At 40.7% G+C, this 24,655-nt stretch overlaps 1 protein-coding gene across 2 annotated transcripts in view; it reads right to left on the reverse strand.

Moving 5' to 3' along the window:
- Window positions 1-2,179: 2,179 nt before the first annotated feature.
- Window positions 2,180-24,655, reverse strand: part of LOC144505129 (CXXC-type zinc finger protein 5-like) — a 36,311-nt gene continuing 13,835 nt past the window's right edge. The window contains exons 2-4 of one of the 2 annotated variants that reach the window (XM_078231018.1): window positions 21,819-21,885; window positions 13,865-14,826; window positions 2,180-5,015 (exon numbers count right to left, since the gene is read on the reverse strand). In XM_078231018.1, the coding sequence (XP_078087144.1) occupies window positions 4,971-5,015; window positions 13,865-14,647 (828 nt within the window). In that variant the 5' untranslated portion in view covers window positions 14,648-14,826; window positions 21,819-21,885 and the 3' untranslated portion in view covers window positions 2,180-4,970. The remainder of the gene's footprint in view (window positions 5,016-13,864; window positions 14,827-21,818; window positions 21,886-24,655) is intronic. The other variant, XM_078231019.1, reaches the window with a different exon arrangement.

Raw genomic sequence — 24,655 nt, forward strand, 5'->3', positions numbered from 1 at the left:
TTTTTTGGGAGGATCACCCCCTTGAAGACTATGGTCTGAGAGTCTGTAAGAACATGTGTGAGTTCTTCCAATCACCCGTTGAGCGAAACTCTCCGGTTTCCAGAATTCTGTGACTTAGAATTTTTTATTTGAGAAAATTACATTTAATGCCTTTACAATTGATGCAAACTCTTCTAAAAGTCAGTTTCAAATACTTTTAGAACAATTACAGCTTCCACAGACATTTGAAAGAAATTGAAAATTTTCCTTACCCGATCAAAGGTCGTCACACCTGTTTGCGTCACCGATCTGTAAGATTTGTTTGCCAAGGCATTCACATTAATGCCATTTCTACTCAGGAAAACTAGTGACCAAGATGATAATTATCCGAATATGGAATCGAGGAGTGTTCCTGCCAGATCTGACAGCTGTTCCCAATCCTATCCCCCATCACTGCTGTTCTCTACTCACTCAATTCCTCAGTACAGTCCTCTGCTTTGATGCAATCCCCATGTTCCTCAACACCCACACTTCCCGAAACCACTCCGCACTACTACCACGATCCCTGACCCGAGGCTCCACAATACTAATTCGAAACTTGGAAATCCTGTTTACCAGCATCCACCACCATCTGAACCAATATCTCCTTATATGGCTTGGTGTCATATTTTATTTTATCATGTGCCTGTGAAGCATATTTTGATGTTGTATCATATTAAAGGTGCTATATAAATAAGCTGTTGTTGTAAAAGTGATTATTTATGACAAACCTATTTTCATCTGTTTCAACAAAGTTCACCAAGTTACCACTTTATAAAGAAACATTTTTCAAGTAAAATCATGTTTGAAAACACTGCCCAATTAACCTGGTTCATGGCATATTTTGCATTCAGTGATAAGAGGTGAAATTGTGGCTACAATTCGCGCCAGAATCAGCCAACTCTGCGCCTATATTTTGAATGTGATTTTCATAAAGGTTCATACGTACAATAAAATTATTAATTCTAAGAAAATCGAGGAGATAATGCTCCATTAAAACTTACTTTGATGCCATTGATTATCTTCATGTACTGGCTTAGCTGACTAGCTGCATTAAATTCTATCCAATTCATTCACAAATTCAAAATATTTGAGGAAACTAACCACAGTGAAAACAAATAAAACATTGTTAACTCGCAAAATAAATAATGTACACTTATATAGTGCCTTTTGCAACTTCAGGACATCTCAAAGCATTTCAGTTAATTGAGTATTTTGGATGTGCAGCCATTTTTGTAGTAAACAACAACTTTTCTTCATATATCACCCTTAACATTGTGAAGAACATTTTAAAGAAAGGAAAATTACAGGTGGAGAAGTTTAGGGAAAGAATTCTCGAGTTTAGGACTCAGACAGCTGAAGAAACAGCTGCCAATGGCAAAGCAATTGAAACTGGAGGCATACAAGAGGCTGGAATTGGAGGAGTGCAGAGATAGTGGAAGGTTGTAGGTGTTTCAGAGATACAGAGGATAAAGACATGAAAGAATTTGAAAAGCAAAGATGAACATTTTAAAGTCAGCGTGTGGCCACACCACAAGCCAATGCAAGTCACTGAGCACACAGAAATGATGGGTGACAATCTAAAGTTAAAACTACCCCCAATGAATTGCAGTTTGAAAGAAGTCAGAAAAGCATTGTGTATATTGGTTTTATTATGATTAATTACTTAAAGATTACTTGCTGTGTGACTCCTGTTCAAGGGTGGCAATTATGTTGTTATTCATCTTTAATCGCCAGAGAATAAAGTTATATTTTGTTTTGAAAATGACAAACAGTAATGGCACTGAACATTGACTTGACCCTTTTGTATTAGAAGCCCTTATTTCAAATTTATAAATGGATATTTAATTGGAAACAATCATAACATAGGACATTTACAGAACTGCAAACAATATTTCGTGCCTCAGAAGAACATAACTGTAGGAACAAACATCTCAGTGACTAGTTGATCCCCAGAGTTGTAACAACCATAACAAGATCACTGCCAGACAGAAAATAGCAGCCATCTTCATGGACGTAGCACATACTGAACTCAATGGTTATTTGTTTTTTTGTTGCCAGTATTTAGCTCGTTACCACTCTTAATATTCCATTCATATACTTTAAGTGCTGAATTTAAAACAATATAAAAGCTAAAATGGTCAAAAATGAGAAACTTAAAAATTTTACAGTACTTATTTTATTTGTATACAGAATCGCTACAGACGAGACACCATATTGCTGATGCATATAATTTGTTCCATTTTCTTCTGCTGTTTTTGCTTTAAACATACCAAACAAATCTTAAGACCAGTTTACAACACTGAAATGAATTACATAACTAGAAAAAAAACCATAACCGGATATTTTGTGTGTTTCTCTGCAAATCATTTGCATTGTTATCTCACAATATCTGGAAGGCATTTTTAGAATTAAACAGAAAAAAGAAATCAGTGCTTAAGCTGAGACAAAACAGCCAAAGGCCCTAAACAGTGATTATTTCAAAGTAGCTTGAATCCTGTCTATATAGCTACAGATTCTTGCACAGTGTCATATGATTCACCCTGAACCAGTATTGACTCATACAAATCACTGAAAAACATGTACATTCTTTAGAATCTATGCATTATAACAGCCATTCTTTTTTTTTTGTCTTGCTTATTTATGAGGACTCTAAAACATTTTTGTTTCCGGGAAACAAAGACATTTCACCATATTTTGGTGTCCCGATATTATATAAAAGTATAACAAAAGCAAACTCAAGACGTGGCACAGCAACAGTACTGGAATCATCACAGGTTAATTGTTTCTAGACCTCGGCTCTTGTCAGAACTAATTTTCACCAGTGCAGCTTAGCAGTCATTTGTAATGCCTGTCAGACAGAGATCTGTTTTTACTTTAAACATACCAAACAAAGGTGACTGATGTCATCCATGTGGACTCCCTGGGGGTGCAATCCTTCTTGGGAGGGTGATCAAAATGGACGATGGCAAATCTGCAGCCTGTTTTACACTCTGGCTTATTTTAATTTCCAATCCATGTACTATTGCCCATTTTGTATTACTTTCCAAATGGATTTTCACCAACTCCCCCCGACTAGTGTTTCAGATAGAAGATGTTTACTGGGACCAGTGCTTTTTCAAGAAGACATTTTGGCTCTTTCATTTTAAGTAGCACAAATGCATGCATTAAAGGGTGTGTTTACATCATGCACACTTGTTCACAATTCCTGTTTACATTTCTTGGCTTCTACCTGGCTGGAACTTCAACTGTCCTATATAAGACATCCGTGCATTTCTGAATAGACACATGTCCAGAGTTCTCCCACAAGAACTAGTAATTTGAATGTCAAGAAAGGAAGGAGGGAACTTTCTCTAAACCTCTTTTATTGAGGTTAAGTAAGTGTATAAAGCACCCAGGCAGGCGTGAATTTACACTCCACACGGTGTCAAGTGTGAGACTGCCCAATCCACAGGATTTCACTCCACCTTATTCTAGGGTCAGGTTGTATCCTGTCTCTGGATTTACACTTAAACTGGGCAGTTTAAATCATGAAGCTTAAATCAGGTCACATGAGTGCTATACTTGCACAGAGCAAATATAGGTAAAACCATATATTTTATTTTAAATTATTTTGTGTATGTGTCTTTATTCTACACATGTGTGGAGAGAATTAGAAGTTCAGTGCTCAATTTGGTGAGGTGTTATTAAGCGGTTAATATTATTACAGCCAACGTGTGCATCATTTGTTTCAAAGTACTGCAGTTCTTTCTCCTTTCCACAAAAGCTGTATAAATATAAATACCATTCTCTGCTTTGTTAATCACTCAACAAAATACTTTTCCTGCCAGATAAATTGCATTTGATTGCTGAAAAAAAGATTCCTTCCCCGCAAGTATAGAACCTTAATTCCTTGGTCACCTTCAACGCATTTCCGCAATATGCTGTGTCCCTAAAAAGGCATGCTTTTGTGATTCAACAGCCACAAGGTTTGAAAGATTTCACAAAATGGGATTCTAGTCATCCACCATGCCTAGATATCACTGGGGCACTGATTTTCTCTTGCAGGCAATTAAAACAATTGTGTTAAGTGTATCTTCATACCAGAAAGCAACATAAAGTTTGCTAGATCGTGAAAAGCTTAACGTCCCGAGATGGCATTTCTAGAAATCAGTCTGCTCATCATAAAGGATGCCAAGTGCCACATGCAAAGTTATGAACTGCAAATTGAAATTTGACACACAAAAAAACAAACACTAATTTTCTACACAAAACAGCCAAAAAACAGCCAAATCATTACAAAATGCACCATGCAATAGGTGTGAAGCTGGTGATTTGACAGGAAAACCAGTGGCTTAATGACCACCACAGAAGTGATGTTATTTCAGCAATTTACAAAAAAATGTTTATAAACAAAATTATGAAAATTATATTCTAGTGTCTACTTAAGTGTCCAAGACTACAATGTCAAGAGGTGCCATGATACAACGATCAACTCAATAACAGCTGGGGAAATATGCAATAAAGTATAGAATAAAGGTAGATTGGAAAAGGCATGTAATTTAACCATTGTGCTATGTCTAGAACAGTGTGTTCAGTCAACTAGTCTTAAAAGATATCTGTAAAATTAACTTTCTAAACACTCCTAGCACTTTCCAATATACGCAACAGACATTAACATCAAACAAATAAAATCTGATTGTCCATACTGTGCCCATTTTGTCTTGGTACTGCATTTTACAGATTTGTTGTAATAGCACTGACACATTGTACAATGACTAAAGATATTCATTCTTACAACATAAAATTCACCTCCATAAAAATTGGAATGAAAGTTGCAGAAAGAGAGTTTTGGTTCTAAGAAAACACAGGGTGCGTCCATTTACTTCAGCCGACAATGTTTGCCTGAGACAATACAAGCAAGCAGACACATTGCACTTAATGACACAACTCTGGGAATTGCGTGCTCACATCTATTGGAACCATCGAAATGCTGCTCCTGAAGGAAGAATCACCTTCTGAAAACAGAAAAAAAGTAAAAGAGAAACAATTACTTAATATAAGAAATAAACAGTAGTAACCGTTAACAGGCTGCATGCAATATTCTTAACAGGACTTCACTTTGCAATGCTATGTTCAATATCTTGGAGACAGGATGTCTTAACAAAACTAGACTGCGACCAAACTATTTTTGGGTAACCACCCAGATTTTACAACAACATAAAAAAAAACAAATTAGTACGTTGGATACACTTACTCCAGCATGAGCAGCAAAGAGTATTTTTTCAGTAGCAAATCCGCTATTGCAATTTCTGATAAAAATGAAATTTTGTAACCACCAAGAAAATGCTTCCAATCTTCCTCACAAATATTCACAATCAGAAGCTGTGTCCTATATCTGGGAGAGGTGTGCATCTGATTTATGAGAACTCTGCACCTTGTCAAAGAGGTGATTCTTCATGCGAGAGCTTAGTCAGTGGGTGTCTGCAGTTTGTGGAGAAATTACAGTTAAACTCGCCATCACCATTCCCACTACTCCCCCCCGCCACTCCCCATAAAATGGCTACCTAAGCACAGTACCACACAGTGCAGCTACAACAGTTTTTCCAAAAAAAATCAGGCTTGCACAAATATACATTGAATTGTATTTGATTTCACCAATAATAATCCTTGTAATGTGTAGTCTGTGTGTTCAAGATGCGATTTACCTATGGCACTCCTGAAGAATTGAGAAAAATTGTCCAACCATCAAATATATTTCTAATCCATTCTAATGTTGCTCAACCTTAATTCACTCAGGAACATAGAACAAATGTGTAGCAGATCTTTATTTGAATATGAAAGCAGAAAAATGTCCAAGTAATCCACTTATTTTCTTTTAATGAGGTGTTCCGCACATTTCAGTAGTGGCTATGCAACGACATAATTGTGTTTAACCAAGAGATAACCTGTCAAGGTGATCCTTCCATGAGGGAAAAATGCCACACAGGTGAAGACATTTATCTATGATGGGCACTAAATTCCAAAGCTAAATTGGTCCCAATCAGTAATGTTTGTTGAAAAGCACGTTGAAGAACGGTGTTGCAGATTGCTGTGCAATACTGATATCACTTTGGTCAAGGACACAGCCAGGACTTTGGCGGTCTGGCCTTCCATTGCCTTAATAGTGAGTTTACTCTTTAGACAGCAGCAGAGTAATGGATATCAATAGTCATCTGTAAACAGTGTGTTGAAATAGATTGGCCTATTTCTCCCTCTTTGTTGACGATGAATTGATTCAGAGATCTGAGTCCAGATTATCGATAAGCAAAAGAATGGAACAAACTCTAATATCAGGCTGTACTTGAGTTTTGTTTGGAACATTATACTCATTTTCTCACATGCTGTGTCCTCAAACTACTGAATAAGTGTCAATTTAAAAGCTGAATAGGTAGTGATCTATATCCAATGTGCTTTAAAAATATTCCCTAATTCATTCAGGCTACAGCCTCTTTACTGTAAATGGAATCAGTTGACCCTGCTAAAGCCTGCATGGAAAACATTGTCCATCTATTAAAAAGGGTTGGCATCGCCATTTTCACCCCTAATTCCTAGAGTTTACTGTGAAGATATTATTAAACATTACAAAGTTAGCCACAAAGGAAAGCTCTAATGTATCTGATGTCTATTTATTGCTGCCTGTATTTCTAAAGTAAAGATGCAATAAACAATATAATAACACTGTTGAGGCATGGATTCTGTCACATCTTAAAAAATATTCTTTCTCATGACAGTATCCTTAATAGAATAATATAATTTCATTTTAGAGTTAACTTAACATCAGTATTCAGCGTTTCACATAAATTTCAGGTTGCTAAAGATGCCTGTAGACAAGCAATGCTCGAGTCTGCTTAAAAATGAAGTTTCTTTGCCAATTTCTACTCTCTCTCCATCTTGAAAGAGATGGCTCCCAAGGGTGCCACAGGTACAGATTTTTCTTTGTCCTCAGCACCTTGTCTAAGTAGCTAGGTTTTGTGCATGAGCTTTAACAGTGAACGCTGGTGGACTATTCAATCATGAGGAGTCCTAAAGCTGATCCACACCTTACTTAATATCCTCCGCAATGCTTTGATTTCCTGTCTCTAATCCAAGGGTTTTGGGAGTGAACTGTAATACACTCACTAAGATCAGCTGAAGGTGACTCAGCACAGACCAAGAATTGTTTAGCAATTTCTTTGGGCAGAATTTTACGCCTCTCACACCCCCCCCCCACCCCCCCCACTCCCGCCGATGGGATTTTCCAGTCCCGCCGAAGTCAATGAACTTCTGAAAGGCTTGCCGCATGTTCTGCTCCCTCCCTCGACAGGTGATAAAATTCCATCCTCTGTCTCGAGTATTTGTTGGGCCACTAACAAAAACAAAACTACTCAAAAAAAGAAAATTAGAAATGAGACTTATCAAGGCCAGAACTCTGCCTCATTTATAGTTAATAGAAGGTAAAGCCTTTTTTTGTGAAAATCACCTCTTTTCTAAAAATGCATGATGCGATTTTTATTTTAGACCACTATTGGATATCAAGAATATCCTTATTCTAGTATAGAGCAGTATCATGAAAGATTTGCAAGTAATTGATAAAATCCAGTTGCACCTCATGACAATTGCTTTATTTTCAATGACATGCTTTGCAACAACAGTTACACCATTCGTTAACATGTCAAGTAGTCTGGCTTCAATGACACAAGGTTTCATGACAATAATTAACCTTCTTTTCTACTTTGCTCCACACAAAATAAACATTATATGATTTGCCACAGCCATAGTCTATATAAACTGGTCAACACTTTCCTTCAATCAAGTACAGCAGTGTCAGGAAAATTAATAAATACAACTTTCAAACTATTTTTGTTTAAATTTATAATAAAGTCCAATAAAACCACTGCATTTAAACAGCTTATTTTTTTTATTTTGGTCTCAAAAATCTGAATGAACATGACAATTGTGTAATTTCATGGCTCCCCCTAAACCTCCACCGACAAGTGATTGGGATCTGGAGTTTCTTGTGGCATTGTTCAGTGCAATTCACCCAGTTGACCAAAAAAGTTCTGAAGATTATAGAACATCACGCATAAATTATGTTTGGTGTAAATCAGCCCTTTATGCTGGTTTTAAAAAAACATTGCGCCAGAGGCCGTCCCTGTCCACAAAACTGGCCTTGCCTCCATGTTGAATTAATTGAGATTGTTAATTCCTACTAAATGCATCTGTTTACGATCCTTTGACGAGGCTCTTAAAATTAAGATGGCAAGAGTTTGAATATATAACTTTAACTGGGAAACTGCCCATTGTACACGCTAGTAAATGATTCTGTCTAGTTTTTTTGAAAACCGTTCTCGCTTATTCAAAAGAGTTTTGCTCATAAGTTGCGACTGGACAAAAATGATCATGATTATTTGTGAAGACCACATATGTATTAAACAACTTACCAAGTTGCCACTCAAAAAGTGTTTTTAAAGCAATTTTTGAAAAAAATTCTAAATACTTCCCACTTGTGTAGATTTTGCATTTGGTGATATGCAAAAAGGTTTGAGTGGAAACTGGAAGAAAAAGAAACTTCTCAAAACCAGTACAAGTTTGGGTGCAATTTGCACCCGGATTACTGATTGTGGCCAGTGACTCTACTCCGAAATAGAATTGTTTAATTGCAGTCAATAAAAACATTAGTGTATTTTATAAACTATTTTCCTCAAATTCTCTTTAAATTATTTAGGACTTGATGTACAGTGCAAAAACAGTGTTATGAACCAACATTTCTGTTCATATGAGTAAACATTAAAATATATACAGATTTGTTTTGTACTATCCAATTTGTCAGAATACAATATCAAATGAACTTCTGCATCTTCACTACTGTGGCAGTTCGATTTTCTCTTGCCGTTTTCCCTTTCTGGCAATTCTGCTACATTTGATAGCTCTACAGGTGGCCAGACAGAGATCACTTTGTGGGAGAACCATCAGGAATCCTCGTTCTAATACTGCAGTGTTGCATGCTATCACATCAATATGTTCTGCCACCATGACCACACAAGCACAAACGTAAACCGGTGTATCATCTTTTTTAATTTCTTTGTAAAATTACCTTACTCCAGAAGCTAGTCTAGTAAAACTTTGCAATATCATCTACAAAATAAAGGGTTGGCAAATGCACAACACATCCTATTTATTCCAGGGTCATGCACCTGGCCTCTACATTTGCCACTACACATTATCACTTTCTTGGGGGCAATGAGATTTTTTTATTCATAGAATCTGGGAATCACTGGCAAGACCAGCATTTATTGTCCATCCCCAATTGCCTTTGACAAGCTGGTGGTTGGCCATCTTTTTAAACCACTGCAGTCTGTGTTGTGTAGGGAATTCCAGAATTTTGATTCAGCAATGGTGAATGAACAAGGATGTATTTCTAAGTCAGGTTGGAGTCTAACTTGGAGATGGTTCCCTTGCATCTGCTGTCCTTACCTTTCTAGGTATCAGAGGTCATGGGTTTGGGAGGTGTTGCAGAAGAAGCCATGGCAAGTTGCTGCAATGCAGTGGAGGGAAGGAGTGGTTAAAGTGGGGAATTGGGTGCTGATCAACTAAACTGCTTTACCCTAGATGACATTGAACCTCTTGTGTTGTTGGAACTCCATTCATCCATGCAAGTGGAGAGTCTTCCATCACACTCCTGACTTATGCCTCTGGGGAAGGCTTTGGGGAATCAGGCGGTGAGTAACTCACTGCAGAATTCCCAGCCTTTGACCTGTTCTTGTAACCACTGTACTTATGTGGCAGGTCCAGTTACATTTTAGGTCAATGGCAATGCCTGCAATATTGATGGCGGGGAATTCTATAATGGCAGTGCCACTGAATGTAAAAGGAGAGGTGACTTGACTCTCTCTTGAAGATGGTAATATTTGTGTGGCACAAATGTTGCTGGCCACTGAGGAGTCAAAGCTGAACATTACCCAGGTCTTACTGCATGCCAGCATGAACTGCTTCATTATTCAAGTGCTTAATAGAGCTAAACACTGCTGTCACCAGTGAGCACCTCTGATATAATAACAGATGGAAGGCCGTTGATGCAGAAGCTAAAGATGATTGTGCCCAGGACACCACCCTGAGCAATGTCCTTGGATTGAGTTGATTGGCCTCCAGCAACCTCAACCATCTTCCTTTGCGTTAGCGATGATTCCAGGCAGTGGAGTGATTTTCCCTGATTTTTATTAATTTTAATATTACTAGGACTCCTTGATGCCACACTTGACCAGATGCTGCCGTGATGTCAAGGGCAGTCACTCTTGCATCACCTCTGGGATTCAGCTCTTTTGTCCACTTTTGGACTAAGGCTGTCATGAGATCTGGAGCCAACTGGCCCTGGTGGAGTCCAAACTGAGCATCAATTAACAGGTTATTGATAAGCAAGTGTGACCTTATTGTCAACAACCCCTTCCATCACTTTGTTGATAATTAAGAGTCAGCTGATGAGGTGGGAATTGGTCCTGCTTTTTGTGGATAAGACATAGCTGGGTAATTTTCTACTTTGGTAGATACCAGTGTTGTAGTTGTACAGGAACACCTTGGCTAGAGGCGTGGTTCATTCTCAAATTCATATCTTGAGTGCTACAAACAGGATATTGTCAAAGCCCATAGCCGTTGATGTATCCAGTCCACACACCTTTTTCTTGCTTTCACGTCGAGTGAATTGAATTGGTTGAAAACTGATTTTGATGAGAAAAAGCCATTGTTGGACCATCCACTTGGCAATTATGGCTAAAGATAATTACAAACCCTTTTTTTGCACTCACATGATGGGCTCCACCATCACTAAATGTTCACAGAGCCTCCTCCTGTTTGTTGTTTAATTATTCACTGCTCCAGAACTGTGGCAGGATTGCAGAGCTTTGATCTGATCCAATGGCTGTGAGATTATTTACTTTTGTTTACGTCACGCTGCTTCAGCTGTTTAGCACGTATGTAATCCTCCCTTGTAGCTTCACCAGATTGGCACTTCACCTTTAGGAATGTTGGCTGCTTCCTCAGGCATGCAATTCTACACTCCTCATTGATCAAGAGTTGATCTCCTAGCTTGATGGTAATGGCGGAGTGAAGGATATGTTGGGCAATGTAGTTACAGATTGCAATGAAATGCATTTGCCTCATGGCCACTGCATCTGTTCTGTATCTATTCTATTTAGCACAGTGCTAGTGTCAAACAACATGATGCAGGTGTCTTCGGTGTGAAAATAGGATTTGGTCTCATATGAATACTGTTGTGGACTGATTCATCTACCACGGGTAGTTCAGTGAAGATGAGGTCAAGTAGGCTTTTTGTCTCTGGTTTTGGTTCTCTCACCAACTACCGCAGGCCCAGTTTCCCCTTCAGAACCCAAACAGTTTGGTCAGTAGTGATGGTACCAAGCCACTCTTGATGATGAATACTGAGGCCACCCACCATCCTGTACATTGTGCCCTTCCTGCCATCAGTGCTTCTTCCGAGTGGTTTGTAACATAGTGGAACATTAATTCATCAGCTGAAGGACGATAGTAAGTGGTAATTAGCAAGTTTCCTTTCCCATGTTTGACCAGTTGCCATGAAACTTCATAAAGTGTAGAGCTAAAGCTGCAGACTCCCAGAGCAACACCCTCACTATGGTACACCACTGTGCCCTCAACTCTGGCAATTCTGTCCTGCTGATGAGAGAGGACAAACCCAGAGGTGGTCATGGAGGAGAAAGAATATAGTGAGAGCATGACTTTGCCAGGCTGTCACACAGCAATTCAGGCAGCGGAGGAGAGAGAAAAACAGTTCATGTTTTATTTCTATGACTTTTCATCACAAAAGGTCATTGACCTGAAACATTAACTACTCCATGGATGCTGCTTGATACGAGTTTTTAAAAGTATTTTCTGTTTTTTTCCCAACTTCCAGCAACTCAGTACTTTGCTTTTGTCTGTCTATGGGACAGCTCTCCCAATATTTTGGTACAAGTCCTCATGTTAGTGAGGAGGACTTCATCGGGTTGACTGTTACTTTGTTGTATCCAAATCAGATGCGCAGGTCAAAGCCGAACGATCTAGCCGGTTTTGTTTTTATTATGCTTTTTTGGTAGAAATTTGGTACAGCCAACTGGCTTGTTATGGCATTTCAGGGGGCAGTCAAGAGTCTACCACAGTTCTGTGATCTGAACTCACATGTAGGCTAGACCAGGTAAGGATAATAGAATTCCTTTCCTAAAAAGGATGTTAGTGAACCAAATGACTTTGAGCAATAGTGCAAAAAGGTGCTATTTGACTGCCCACCCCACAAACATCTCCCAATTTTCAACCCCATTGACTTCAATCCTGACCAATGTATAAAGAACAAATATCATTTGATATACACCTTTGTCCAGAGTTCAAATTATTTCCTTGCGATTTGAATCCCGATGGGAACATGTCAGCAGAAGATATGAAACAAATATCAAAATATACAGCTGGAAAGTGAAACAGAAACTTCAATGACAAAAAGAGACATTCAAGACTGGAAGTTAGGGTTTGATAACTGTTCACATTTTAAAAATCACGTGTGTATATTATAATTTTCTCAGTAACAGGTGCAATTCCTGCAACATACTGCATGTCTCTTCTATTCTTGGGAATACATTTTTCCATTACTATTAATAGAACACTTGCCACATGGCAAATTAGTCTTTAGATATAAAATTTCAAATAATTAAACCTTTAAAATATAGTCCTTTCATCAAAAGAAGACATTGTTCTCTCTATTTTGCTTAATAGACAATGTAGCAGCAAGGAACCAATATTGGTGCTGAAGGAAAATGATATTATTTGTGCTTATCTTTTCAAAAATAGTTGTTTACAGCATTCAGAATTTTAAATATATATATATCTTATATGACTGTGGATCAAGAGTTAGTAGTTAATGGTTCAGACTGTCAAACCGGTGAATATCCATTTATGGAGTAAGGCAACAGAAAACATCCTGATGATTCACAACTGTTCTATTGTGACATTGTAGTTCAGTGTGCACACACTGCTTTCCATTCAACCCATTAGAATCCTCCCACAGTCCAGAAACACTGAGAAAAAAAACCCCAGTTCTTAAATACAAGCTTCAATGATCATCACCTACTAAATTGGTTCTGGTGTGCTCTTAAAAGGACCAGCATTTTTCACAGATGCAGATCTCAAGAAAATGTGGTTTTACAGAACTATGGAACCATAGAACCCCTACAGTGCAGAAGGAGGCCCATCGAGTCTGTACCGACTCTCCGAAAGAGCACCTTACCCAGGCCTTATTGTCCACCCTATACTCCCGTGTACTTACCATGGTAATCCACCTAGCCTACACATCTTTGAACTGTGGAAGGAAACTGGAGCACCCAGAGGAAACTGATGCAGACACAGGGAGAACGTGCAAACTGCACCCAGACAGTCCCCCAAGACCAGAATCAAACCTGGGTCCCTGGCACAGTGAGGTAGCAGTGCTAATCACTTTGCCACCATGCCACCCAGAAGCTGAAAATAAATTCCGGAAGCAGAACATCTTGCCTTCTGCACAAATACATGAATTAATGACGTTTTCACCTAAGCAGAATCTGCGCTCCTAAAAGATATATGCTGTATAATTACAATTATGTAATTGTCAGAGATATATGGAAGATATTAACCACAACCCCAATATGCTGAGGACTGCATAAATCATTCAAGCATATCCATTAAAAAGCAGCATTTCACAACATTGAAATTATTTCTCCGCATACATAGATGCATTTTGAATCATTTTACCCTAATTTTCTCACTTTTGAAGAAAAAATTATTTGAACAAAAACCTTTATAGAGCTGCTCTTACCTCCAATGCTGCTGTTGGTTTTTTTTTAAGTTCCTCACATTTTCGCAGTTTGCAAATTTGGTGGCCAGTTTTGCGATTTCTACAGCTACTGCATTCCTCACAATTTAATCTTCTTCTGCAGGGCTCACACATGCCACATCTCTTTCTCTTCTTTTTTCCAGAATGAATGGCTGAAGCAAGGTCATTCTGCAACGGATATTCTACCAGACCGGCCATCTGAAGTGCACTATCTGCCATGAATATCCCAGCAGGAGTCATAATAAAAACACCTGGATTCAATGGAATGCCACCCATGAAGGGTAAATCAACAGGACTGCTTATTGCTTCAGCAGCGGATACCACCTCCATGTCAGAAATGCCAGCTTCTCGCTCACTCGAAAGGAAAATATGCTCAGGTTCCACCTGCTTTTGAAGATCTGAAGAAGCAATGTGTACTTCATTCTGTACTTCTGATGAGCTTTCCAGAGATTTGTCTAGCATATGAGAGACTCTTTTATGCTTTGAGGTAATACTGTTTTGAACACCTGTTGATTCTTTACCATATACTAAAATACTTCCATTCTGCAATTGCCCATTCATTGAGCTGGAACTGCCAAATGTAGAAAAGCGTGTTGACGAACGAGGTTTCTTTAGGACTTTGCTTATTGGCTCATTTATTATACCACTTCTGCTCCTTTTTTCTAAGTCAGCAGTTAGCTCATCATCCTTCGCATTATTTTTTTCCAATGGACCTGTGGTCTGAGTGATTTGTTGCTCAATAAGTTTGCTGGCATGAGACATCATTAAAGATTCTGAAGTGTTTTGAAAATTAAAATTAGGAAGAATCTATGTAAAGCAGCTCTCTGTTATCAATTTGAACTTGAAAACTCTTGCAAATCTTGACCAACTCAATGGCTGATGGGAAAACCTCTGTGTACCTTCTGTTTGGCACCGTCTGCAGTTACCCCAGGGACCAGGAAGCTCTTTAAATAAAGGAAATAAGAAATAGTTATCCCTGGCCTTATTTTTAAGAAAATCTTAAAAATTACTTTACTAGCCTGTAATGCTATTGGTGTAATAAAACACTACACTATGAAAGTAATTTTCTAAACATTTCACAGTTTTGTAATGATAACATTCATTGGTGCTGTTCATGACTTTTTAAATATCCTATATGTCAATGTATTTCAGAAATAACGACACGTTTATGTATTTACGTTTTCCTAACTTGGCAACAAATTGTATACGAAATTAGTTTAGAAATGTAACGATAACTGTAGTATGAACTGAATTCTCAATTCAAAATGTAAGATACAGAAATTAGTTATCTCACGATTGTTACTTCAGAGCAGCTACTTACTGTAACATTTACCTGTATACATTATCTCATGCTGAGGAACTAATGAACTGTTGTCTCTAACTACTTGTTTTGCTTAAAATGCAGATTGCATATTTATACAGTATCTCAGATCACCAATATATGGATTTTAATTCCTTACTCACGAGTTCTCTTTTTGTTTTAAATTCATTCATGGAACGTGTGCGCCGCTGGCTGGCCAGCATTTATTGCCTTTTCCCTAATCACCCGAGGGCAGTTGAGAGTCAATCACATTGCTGTGGTTCTGGAGTCATATGTAGGCCAGACCAGGTAAGGGCGGCTGATTTCCTTCCCTAAAGGACATTAGTGACCAGATTGGTTTTTCCGACAATCGACAACGGTTTCATGGTCATCAGTAGATTCTTAATTCCAGATATTTTTATTGAATTCAATTTCCACCATCTGCCATGGCAGGATTCAAACCCAGGTCCCCAGAACATTACCTAAGTTTCTGGATTATTAATCTAGTGATAATACCACTAGGCCATCACCTCCATTAAATTTCAGCTATGTGAGTGACAGGGAGCAATCTGATTTTGCTCCACTGCACAGCATTAGAAGAGTATGGAAACTATCTTTGGGAAGTTCTTTTCGAATATCCAGCAGCTGGTTCAATGGCACCTGGGAGTAAGTTTCCTGGCTTCTGGGTGCACTTTTGTACGGCCCAGTAGCCACAGTCAGAACTGGAGGAAATCTCACTACATCATCAGCTACTTTTCTTTGAGAGCTCCACGATTAATTTCTGACTCAATTTCACCCGTTAGCCCATTCCCACAAAAATCTTGGATTTTGTGGACGAGGAAGTCACCAAACCTAAACGCAAAAAAAATAATAAACTTTGGGAGTGGAAATAATAAACTTGGGCAGGAGGTACACCCTTTGTGGTAATGGGTCACCTTCCCACTATACAGCTAGTCCGATTTGACTTATTATGGAACGCAAAATGGGGCACAGGTTATAATGAGCACCTGATCCATCGCAGCCCATGCTGCAGCCCCGCTGAATTCAATTTAATTCCCTTTGTTTAGCATCCAGAGAACTACTTTCTCTAGATCAACAAAGGATTATCTCATAAGATTTACTTCAGCTTCAGCATCATGTGACTTGATTCATAAAATGTGAATTACATCCACTTAATTTGGATTACTTGTTATCTGAGTTAGGAGAGTCTTTATAAATTTCTTGAGAGAATATTTTGCTGTGGTTATACCTGAATCAATGTACTGAAACCAGAGGAGTCTGGGTAAAATAATTGCCTCAGCAACTAAGGGCAGCATATTACAAGGGGGCAGACAGATCGTGCACCCCCCCCCCCCAACTGAAGGAAAGCCAGCATGGAGCCAATTCATACCCTTAATGCGCTGTGGGCAGGCCCTAGGGAGCTGCCTATCAATCAGATTTGGCCAACAGCTCCAGCCGTCCTGGCAGTGCCAAGAGCCCTTTAGTGGGCCCTGCTGGGATTGCAACCAGGAAAAAGGTGACCCATGGAACATGGAGTCAGGAAAGTCCGAGATCTTGGCTTGGGGAGGATTTGGGCACTTTAGGAAGGAGAATGGAAGGGGATGGTATGGTGTGTTTTATCCAACAGGTGGGTAGGAAGAAATGGGATGGGAACTGTCTTAGGAATGATTGCCCCTGATAGGCAAAGGGCCTCACCCCAAAGATAATACCCCTCCATTTCCTTTGAAAAAGTTGTTAAGGAAATCACCCCTCCCATGAGAACCATTTCATGGCATGGGCAGTTTCCCCTTGACTGAATATGGGGCTGAGCGGGAAGGTGGTAGGATGGGCACCTGACTTATTTTACATGTCCCTGCTCCCCCTTCCGAAGCACACCAGGCAGGGGCACATAAAATGCAGCCCTAAAAGTAATAGCAAAGCTTTAGGATGAATTTTTAATGAAGTAGCTAAGCAGAAGATTTACATAACTCATCCAAAGATTCACAAGTTTTAAAATGTAATGTCTGCTCAACAGTAAACTATCAGAAACTTTTTTCCACCCAGTTAATGAACTAGAGAATGTTCTATTCAAGTTTGGTCAACTCATGTATGCTCAATGTAGACATGCCTTTGATGCTAAAGCCATGGTAAAGAACATTTTCGCAAGACTTCCCCCTTCAAAACTAATTTCCCTCACGGGGATAGTTCTGGGTGGGATTTTTGTTGGCGCAGGCCTGATGGCTTCAACATTCTGATACTTAAATATTCTGGACTCCATTCATAGGTGACTTTACAGTTGAAACATTGGGATTATAAACTCCAATTTTTCATCTCTACTACCTGGTTATAGCCCAGAAAAAATGATGATACACAATTCAGTCTTGCAGGACTGTCCTCAAATTAAACATTATTAATTTAGGAGTAGCTTTATTACTTGAAGTAATAAAGGAGTAATTTAATCATTTGTGGTAGAAAATGTTAAATTTGTTGTCAGTAGCCCCTGAGCTGGCGAGGGGAAAATCATCCACTAGAAGGCATTTGTTGGCAAGTGTGGGTGTCTGTCAGTGTTGGGGGAAGGTCAAAATAGGTTCAACAGTCACTTTCCAACATGACCTCAATCTATAACTACTGATGATGTTCACACCTGTAGAATAGTCACTTAGGCAAAGTAGCAAGGAGTGACCAGCATCCATAGAACCACACTCCAACCAAAGTTAATGGCTTTCAGAGAGAAGATAACTGGCTCGAAACAAAATAAAAAATACTTGATATCACCATCTCTTGTACTTGAGCATCCTTCAGTCCCTTCATCCCACCAAATGCAGTCATGCCTCCACCTTTGATTTCAAATTCCCCTCCAGAACCTCTCCACTACTATTTCCTCATTTAGGGCCTCCCTTAAAACCCATTTCTTAAACTAAATGTCCAGTCATTTCCCCCAAAATCTCCCTCTCCAGTTCACCAGACGTTCATCTGTGAAGCATCTTGGGATGTTGTTTCTGATAAAGACACTACATAAATGTTACTGCTACAGACATGAGCATGGACAATCATACACAAAATGATGTGACTAAGAATTCCTTTGATCTGCACTAAATAACATATCGTCCTGTTTCAATACAAGAGCTACTCAAAAATTAATACACTTGGAAAAGATGTTGTCATTTCAATACAAATACGCTGTGGTAGAATTTTCATAGAATCACTACAACGCAGAAAAGGCCATTTAGCCATCAGGCCTGCGCCAACAAAAATCCCACCCAGAACTATCCCCGTAGCCCCACGTATTTACCCTGCAAGACCCCCGATACTGAGGGGCAATTTAGCATGGCCAATCAACCTAACCCGTACATTTTTGGAGTGTGGGAGCAAATCAAAGCACTTGGGGGAAACCCACACAGATAAGGCGAGAACGTGAAAACTCCACACAGTCACCCCAGGCCAGAATTGAACCCGGATCCCTAGCGCTGTAAGGCAGCAGTCCTAATCACTGTGCCACTGTGCCATTTATCCAGAAGGCAACTTGATAATCAGGACAGGTTAACAAAATGATTAAAGTGTTTTCTAAGCTGGGAGGAGGAGGGGCGGCACGGTAGCACAATGGTTAGCACTGCTGCTTCACAGCTCCAGGAACCTGGGTTCGATTCCCGGCTTGGGTCACTGTCTGTGTGGAGTTTGCACATTCTCCTCGTGTCTGCGTGGGTTTCCTCCGGGTGCTCCGGTTTCCTCCCACAGTCCAAAGATGTGCGGGTTAGGTTGATTGGCCATGCTAAAAAATTGCCCTTAGTGTCCTGGGATGCGTAGGTTAGAGGGATTAGTGGGTAAATATCTAGGGATATGGGGGTAGAGCATGGGTGGGATTGTGGTCGGTGCAGACGCGATGGGCCGAATGGCCTCTTTCTGTGCTGTAGGGTTTCTAAGATTCTGCAATGCCCTATTGAAAAAGTACAGAATTATATCAGTAGACTAAAGTGTTTCTTAAAAGCGACCATCGTGCATTCATATTGAGAGGTTGCCTGATGGTTATTATTCTTTAGACTATATAAGGACCAGGAATACTGCAAATGTTGTTCAGTAAGTATTTCAATCTTAAAAATTTTAGGATGGTATTTCAGAATCTGAATTAGAAAAATCATTCTTTTTAACTTGAAATGTGGACTGTTTTGTTTGAACAATGAGCAGATTGTGAGTGAATGTGACTCAAAATAATAAATGTCAGTGGGAACCTTGTTCTCTTCCATGGAATAGAGCAAATTCTTAACTTCGGAGAAATTGTCAGTAAAATCCTTCCTAGTTTGTAATCTTCCCTGTGGAAAGCTTTCCTTCAAGTTACTTAAATTCCTCATCCGGCAAATTCTTCTGAAAATGTATAGATTGGTGATAGTGTGACTGACGCTGTCTCACAATCTGTGCAAGGTTTAAATTAAAATGTTGCTGTACTCGTCTTCCAACAGATGAAAACCTCTTGGTGAAGATTTGATTATTGCCTTGGTAGCCACATAAATTTCTGATGGTTATCCCGGGTGTTTTTAAATAGGTCCAGTTCACGTCAAGAATAAATAAAGTGAGGCTGTGGATATACAGAGTATAGAACTCGCATAAAGAATTTCAGACGTTCAACAGTTGTTTAAGAAGGTACTGCATAATTATTTTAAAAATATTGGCTAAAATGATCTTGATGGTTGCAGTTTCTGAATATAAACATCTGCAAAACAGTGCTTTATGTTCAAATGAAAAGCATTGAAAGCCCAACATCAAGCCATTAAAAACCATGCCAGGATTTTAGATCCTGACAAGGTCTGAGACAGGCATGGGTTAGAAAGACTGCCGATGACAAATGCCCTGGTTTCACCAGGGCAGGGGGAGGGAGCAGTGGCCCCGAAACGACAATAACAGTAATTAAGATCATTATAGAGATCATTCAGGGTCATATTCAGGTTTTGGTGCAGGTGCATGGGCTGCACATTGGGTCTGGGGCAGACTAAGTGAATGGTCGCAGATTCACAGTGGGGGAACCAGTCTTGGACAACACAGGGAATCAAGTGACCCCATGCAAGCTGGAACGGTGCAAAGCTGACCTCAGCCATTAGCACAGCACGGGTTGCAGGGAAAGTGATCAGTAAGTGCTTGGGCAGTGCAAGGGCAGTCGTCATGCTGCCATCATGGGGGCATAAAGTAGCTTCCAACCTTAATTGGTAGACCAGCTGAGCGGAAGGAAGGGGCAGAGGGGTGAGAGTCAACAGGACTGTGACTTTCTGATTTTGGGTCCATGGCAATGATAAGCAACATCTTCCACAGAGAAGCAAAGCCCTGGGCATCAGGCGAGTAGATGAAGGGGACAAAGGGCAATAAGGCAATGGAGACAATACGGCAGCATAGAATTTTCCACCAAAGACAGAGTTACTTGGAGATGACTGAACACCAGTGCTGCACTTGCCTGGGTATAGAGGGACATGGGCCACATGCGGGCAATTGGGACTAGCTTAGGGGTTTAAAAAAAAAAGGCGGCATGGACAAGTTGGACCAAAGGGCCTGTTTCCGTGCTGTAAACCTCTGACTCTATAACTCAACAGGCAGATGGTCACAGATTTGCACAAGACTGCACATCTCACAGCAATGCTCTTCATGCCTTGTCTGTAGCCATCAAAGTTGCTGCCCTTGAACTTCTTCACCGCTGGCTCCTTCCAACAAACAGTTGCAGACCTTGTCTCTCAAACAGCTGCACACCACATCATCTTACAGGTCACTGACTTCCCTTTTGAGAAGGCAGGTGCTCAAAAAGACAAGCAGCGCATTGTGAGGCAACATGGTACCCTCCTTCTATGTGGTACTCTCCATGTGCCACTGCATCAGGTGGTAGCAGCAGCTCACTTGTCTCAGCACATGTGGCAGTTGACCTCATTGTGAAGGTACTCAGGTGGGGGAACACCTCCAGAGGCTGCTCCACTGGCATCATTGGAGAGGCAGCCTCCATCAGGCATGGGCCCTGCTGCGAGGATGCTCCCTCGGTAAGAGGATCCAAGAAGATTGATGATGATAATGGTGCCCAACAAGTGTGGCACCTTCATTCTCCCTCATGACAATCTCAGCCCTTGGCTGGTACTCTGGATGGCTGGAAAGGACCACCAGCTCAGGCACAACTGGCATTCCCTCCAAACATCTCTACATCACCAGCACTACTGACTGATCATGGGCTCAGAGTGGTATACATCCTGTGAATGTCAGTGCGCAGTTCCTGCCTTCATTCCAAGTGCTGCTGCATATTGCTCTCCATGAGATTGGTCACTCGCTCAATGGAAGGGTTCATGTACTCAAGCTCCCGAGTTATGGAGGCTCGTATCTGCGGAATGAACGCCTCCACTTTCATCCCATGCCTCACGGAATTCCAACATGTGGAGCCACATCTGTTGCTGCTGATTTAAGCAGAGCCTCCCTTTCTGTGACTTCTGAGGCTCTGAATTTGCACCCAGTTGATGTACTCTCTCCTTGAGGGAGAAATGCCCACAGCTGTCTCTCTTACCTCCTCCTGCTCATCCATGACATACTCACTCATCACCCCGTGCCATCCTATCTAATCACTCACGAGGACCCACTGAAGGTACTGTATTTGCGCTGGTGCAGGGTGCGTTTGTAAGATGTGCTGGTGCTTGGTCTGACCTCCACTCTGCCATCAGTTTTTCGGGTGGTGGTGAAGGAGTTTGTCATATCACCTCAATGTTAGCACCTATGGGAAACACAAGAAGAGATCATGAGAGCTAGCCTGGAGGAGCAGAAGCCTCTGCAGAGCAGAGACTTCCCAATACAGCTGAGTCTTGAACATGCTGTCAGATGGACTATAGTGCAAGCATCCTCTTAATACAAGTATCACAGTTTGTATTCACCATCTCCACCAGGGATGTCCTTCTCGCCTTCCCCAACTTGCTCTTCATCAGCAACCCTAGCGAACTCCATGGCTCCCAGTTCCATTGTACAGGTAGGGGAATCCCTCCTCCCACCTAGGCTCTCATGGCAGTATGTGCCTGTTTCTTTTCCAAGGACAAAAAAAGAGATAAGACATTTCTGGACTCCAGGACCAATGCCAACAGCTCATATACATGAGCAACTGCATGTGCCGGTGCTGGCAGGTCCTCAGCAGCACTGAGCTTTACTGAAAAATTATTAACTACCCTGGGTACACATTCAGGTGCTATATTAGGCCTAAGGCTCATTGGTTGGGGTGATGCTGGAGGGTGAATACCCCAAAGCCTGTCCTGAGGGTTCAGCATTATAGTCACCTTGCCAAAATGAATGTCACTGAACCTCTTCCTGTACCAGGCCCAGTTCCTATCGATCAGACTCAATCTACTTGTTGCAGCAATTTCCATTCAGGTTAACTTGGTCTGGGAGAGCTGGCCTCCTTCTACCATGCTAAGGAAAGAGGACCTCCTTCCTCTCTTTGAGGAATACTCACAGATCTCCACCCACAAAATGAGAGGTGGCCCTGACATAGGTTCCAGACGTCCCCCGTCTTTACTCCAGCAAATACGGCAGCCACAATAATAGCTGATGTGGTAGGAGTTGTTAAATCAGGCCTGCATTCTTTAAGAGCCACTTGCATTTCCTGCAGCTGCTAATTGGAGACCTAATCTATCCTCTAGCCAATTAACAGTCTGCCTCTATGAAAGTCGTGGGTTGTGACTGTTTCCCCTCGGGGCTGGACTGAAACCCAGAAACAGTCCATATGTCCATTTCCCAACCCCAGAAGGAAAATTCTGCCCCATATGTTTTACAATTACTATAGATTGTTGCTAAAAAAGGAGATTTTCTCATTGTTTTACAATTCCTATTTTTCATGTATAAAGCATCATTTGCAATCCAATTCACTTGAGATTTTATTGCACAGATCAAGCCAAAGCTTTGATTCAGATTGCGATTAGTCTCATTTTGGGAAGTTTTTATTTCTCTTCAGTTGTACAGGTTAATGTCTACCATACACTTAAGCTGTTCCACTTGACAATTAAGTTGTGCCAATAACAACATTTATTTTCTTTTTACTTTGAATATTTACTTTGAATATTTATTTCTCTACTGTGTTCCTGAACTTGCCATGTCATATCATGGTGGCTTTTTTTTTTGCTAATGTGGACAAGTACTCAAACTTCTTTTTAATTGTTCTCCACGGAAGGAGAGCAAGCACCAGCCTGAATCCTAGAGCTGTGATAATTCTACTCATACATCTTCCTCCCTATAACTAACACTGGAACCCATGAAGTCGCAGGTCACCACCACCGGGGAAGCGGTTGCACAGTGGTATTGTTGCTTGATTAGTAATCCAGAGACCTGGGAAACCAGGTTCAAATCCCATCATGGCAGATGATGGAATTTTTAAAAATTTAGAATTAAACGTCTAATGATGACCATGAACCCATTGTTGATTGCCGTAAAAACCCATCTGGGTCACCTGTCGACCCTGCAATGTTCCACCGTCAGGACAGACCTAGTAGAGGTGGCAGTAGAGTGGTATACAGTCAAGTGGGAGTTGCCCTGGGAGTCCTGAACATTGACTCTGCATCCCATGAAGTCTAATTGCATCGGGTCAAACATAGGCAAGTAACTTCCTGCTGACTACCACGTACCGTTCCCCCCTCAGCTGGTGAATCAGTACTCCTCCACGTTGAACACCACTTGGAGGAAGCACTAAAAGTGGCAAGGGCGCAGAATGCACTCTGGGTGGGGGAACTTCAATATCCATCACCAGGAGTGGCTCGCTAATACCAGCACGAATTGAGCGGGCCAGGTCATAAGGGACATAGCTGCTAGACTGGGACAGGTGGTGAGGAAATCAACAAGAGATAAATACATACTCAACTTCATCCTCACCAACCTGCCTGCAGATGCATCTGTCCATGACAGCATTGGTATGAGTGACAACTGCACAGTACTTGTGGAGCAAATGTCCAAACCTTAGATTGTGGATACCCTCCATCATGTTGTGTGGCACTACCACCATGCTAAATGGGATAGACTTCAAACAGATCTAGCATCTCAGAACTGGACATTCATGAGGCGTTGTGGGTCATCAGCAGCAGCAGAGTTGGACTCAATCACAATCCATAATCTCATGGCTTGGTAAATCTCCCACTCTACCAATACCACCGAGCCAACCCTGGGTTCAGTGTAGAGTGCAGGGGGGCACGCCAGGAGCAACACCAGGCATATTTTTTAAAATCAGATGTCAATCTGTTGAAACTACAACACAGGACTACTTGCATGCCAAACAGCATAAGCAGCAAGGAATGGACAGAGCTGAGCGATTGCACAGCCAACGGATCAGATCTAAGCTCTGCAGTCTTGCCACATCCAGCCGTGAATGATAGTAGACAATTAAACAATTCACTGGAGGAGGAGGCTCCACAAATATCCCATCCTCAATGATGGAGGAGCCCAGAACATCAGTGCAAAAGATAAGGCTGAAGCATTCGCAACAATCTTCAGCCAGAAGTGCCAAGTGGATG

This window comes from Mustelus asterias, chromosome 16 (genome assembly GCF_964213995.1).
Source record: "Mustelus asterias chromosome 16, sMusAst1.hap1.1, whole genome shotgun sequence".
In the NCBI taxonomy this organism is placed as follows: domain Eukaryota; kingdom Metazoa; phylum Chordata; class Chondrichthyes; order Carcharhiniformes; family Triakidae; genus Mustelus; species Mustelus asterias.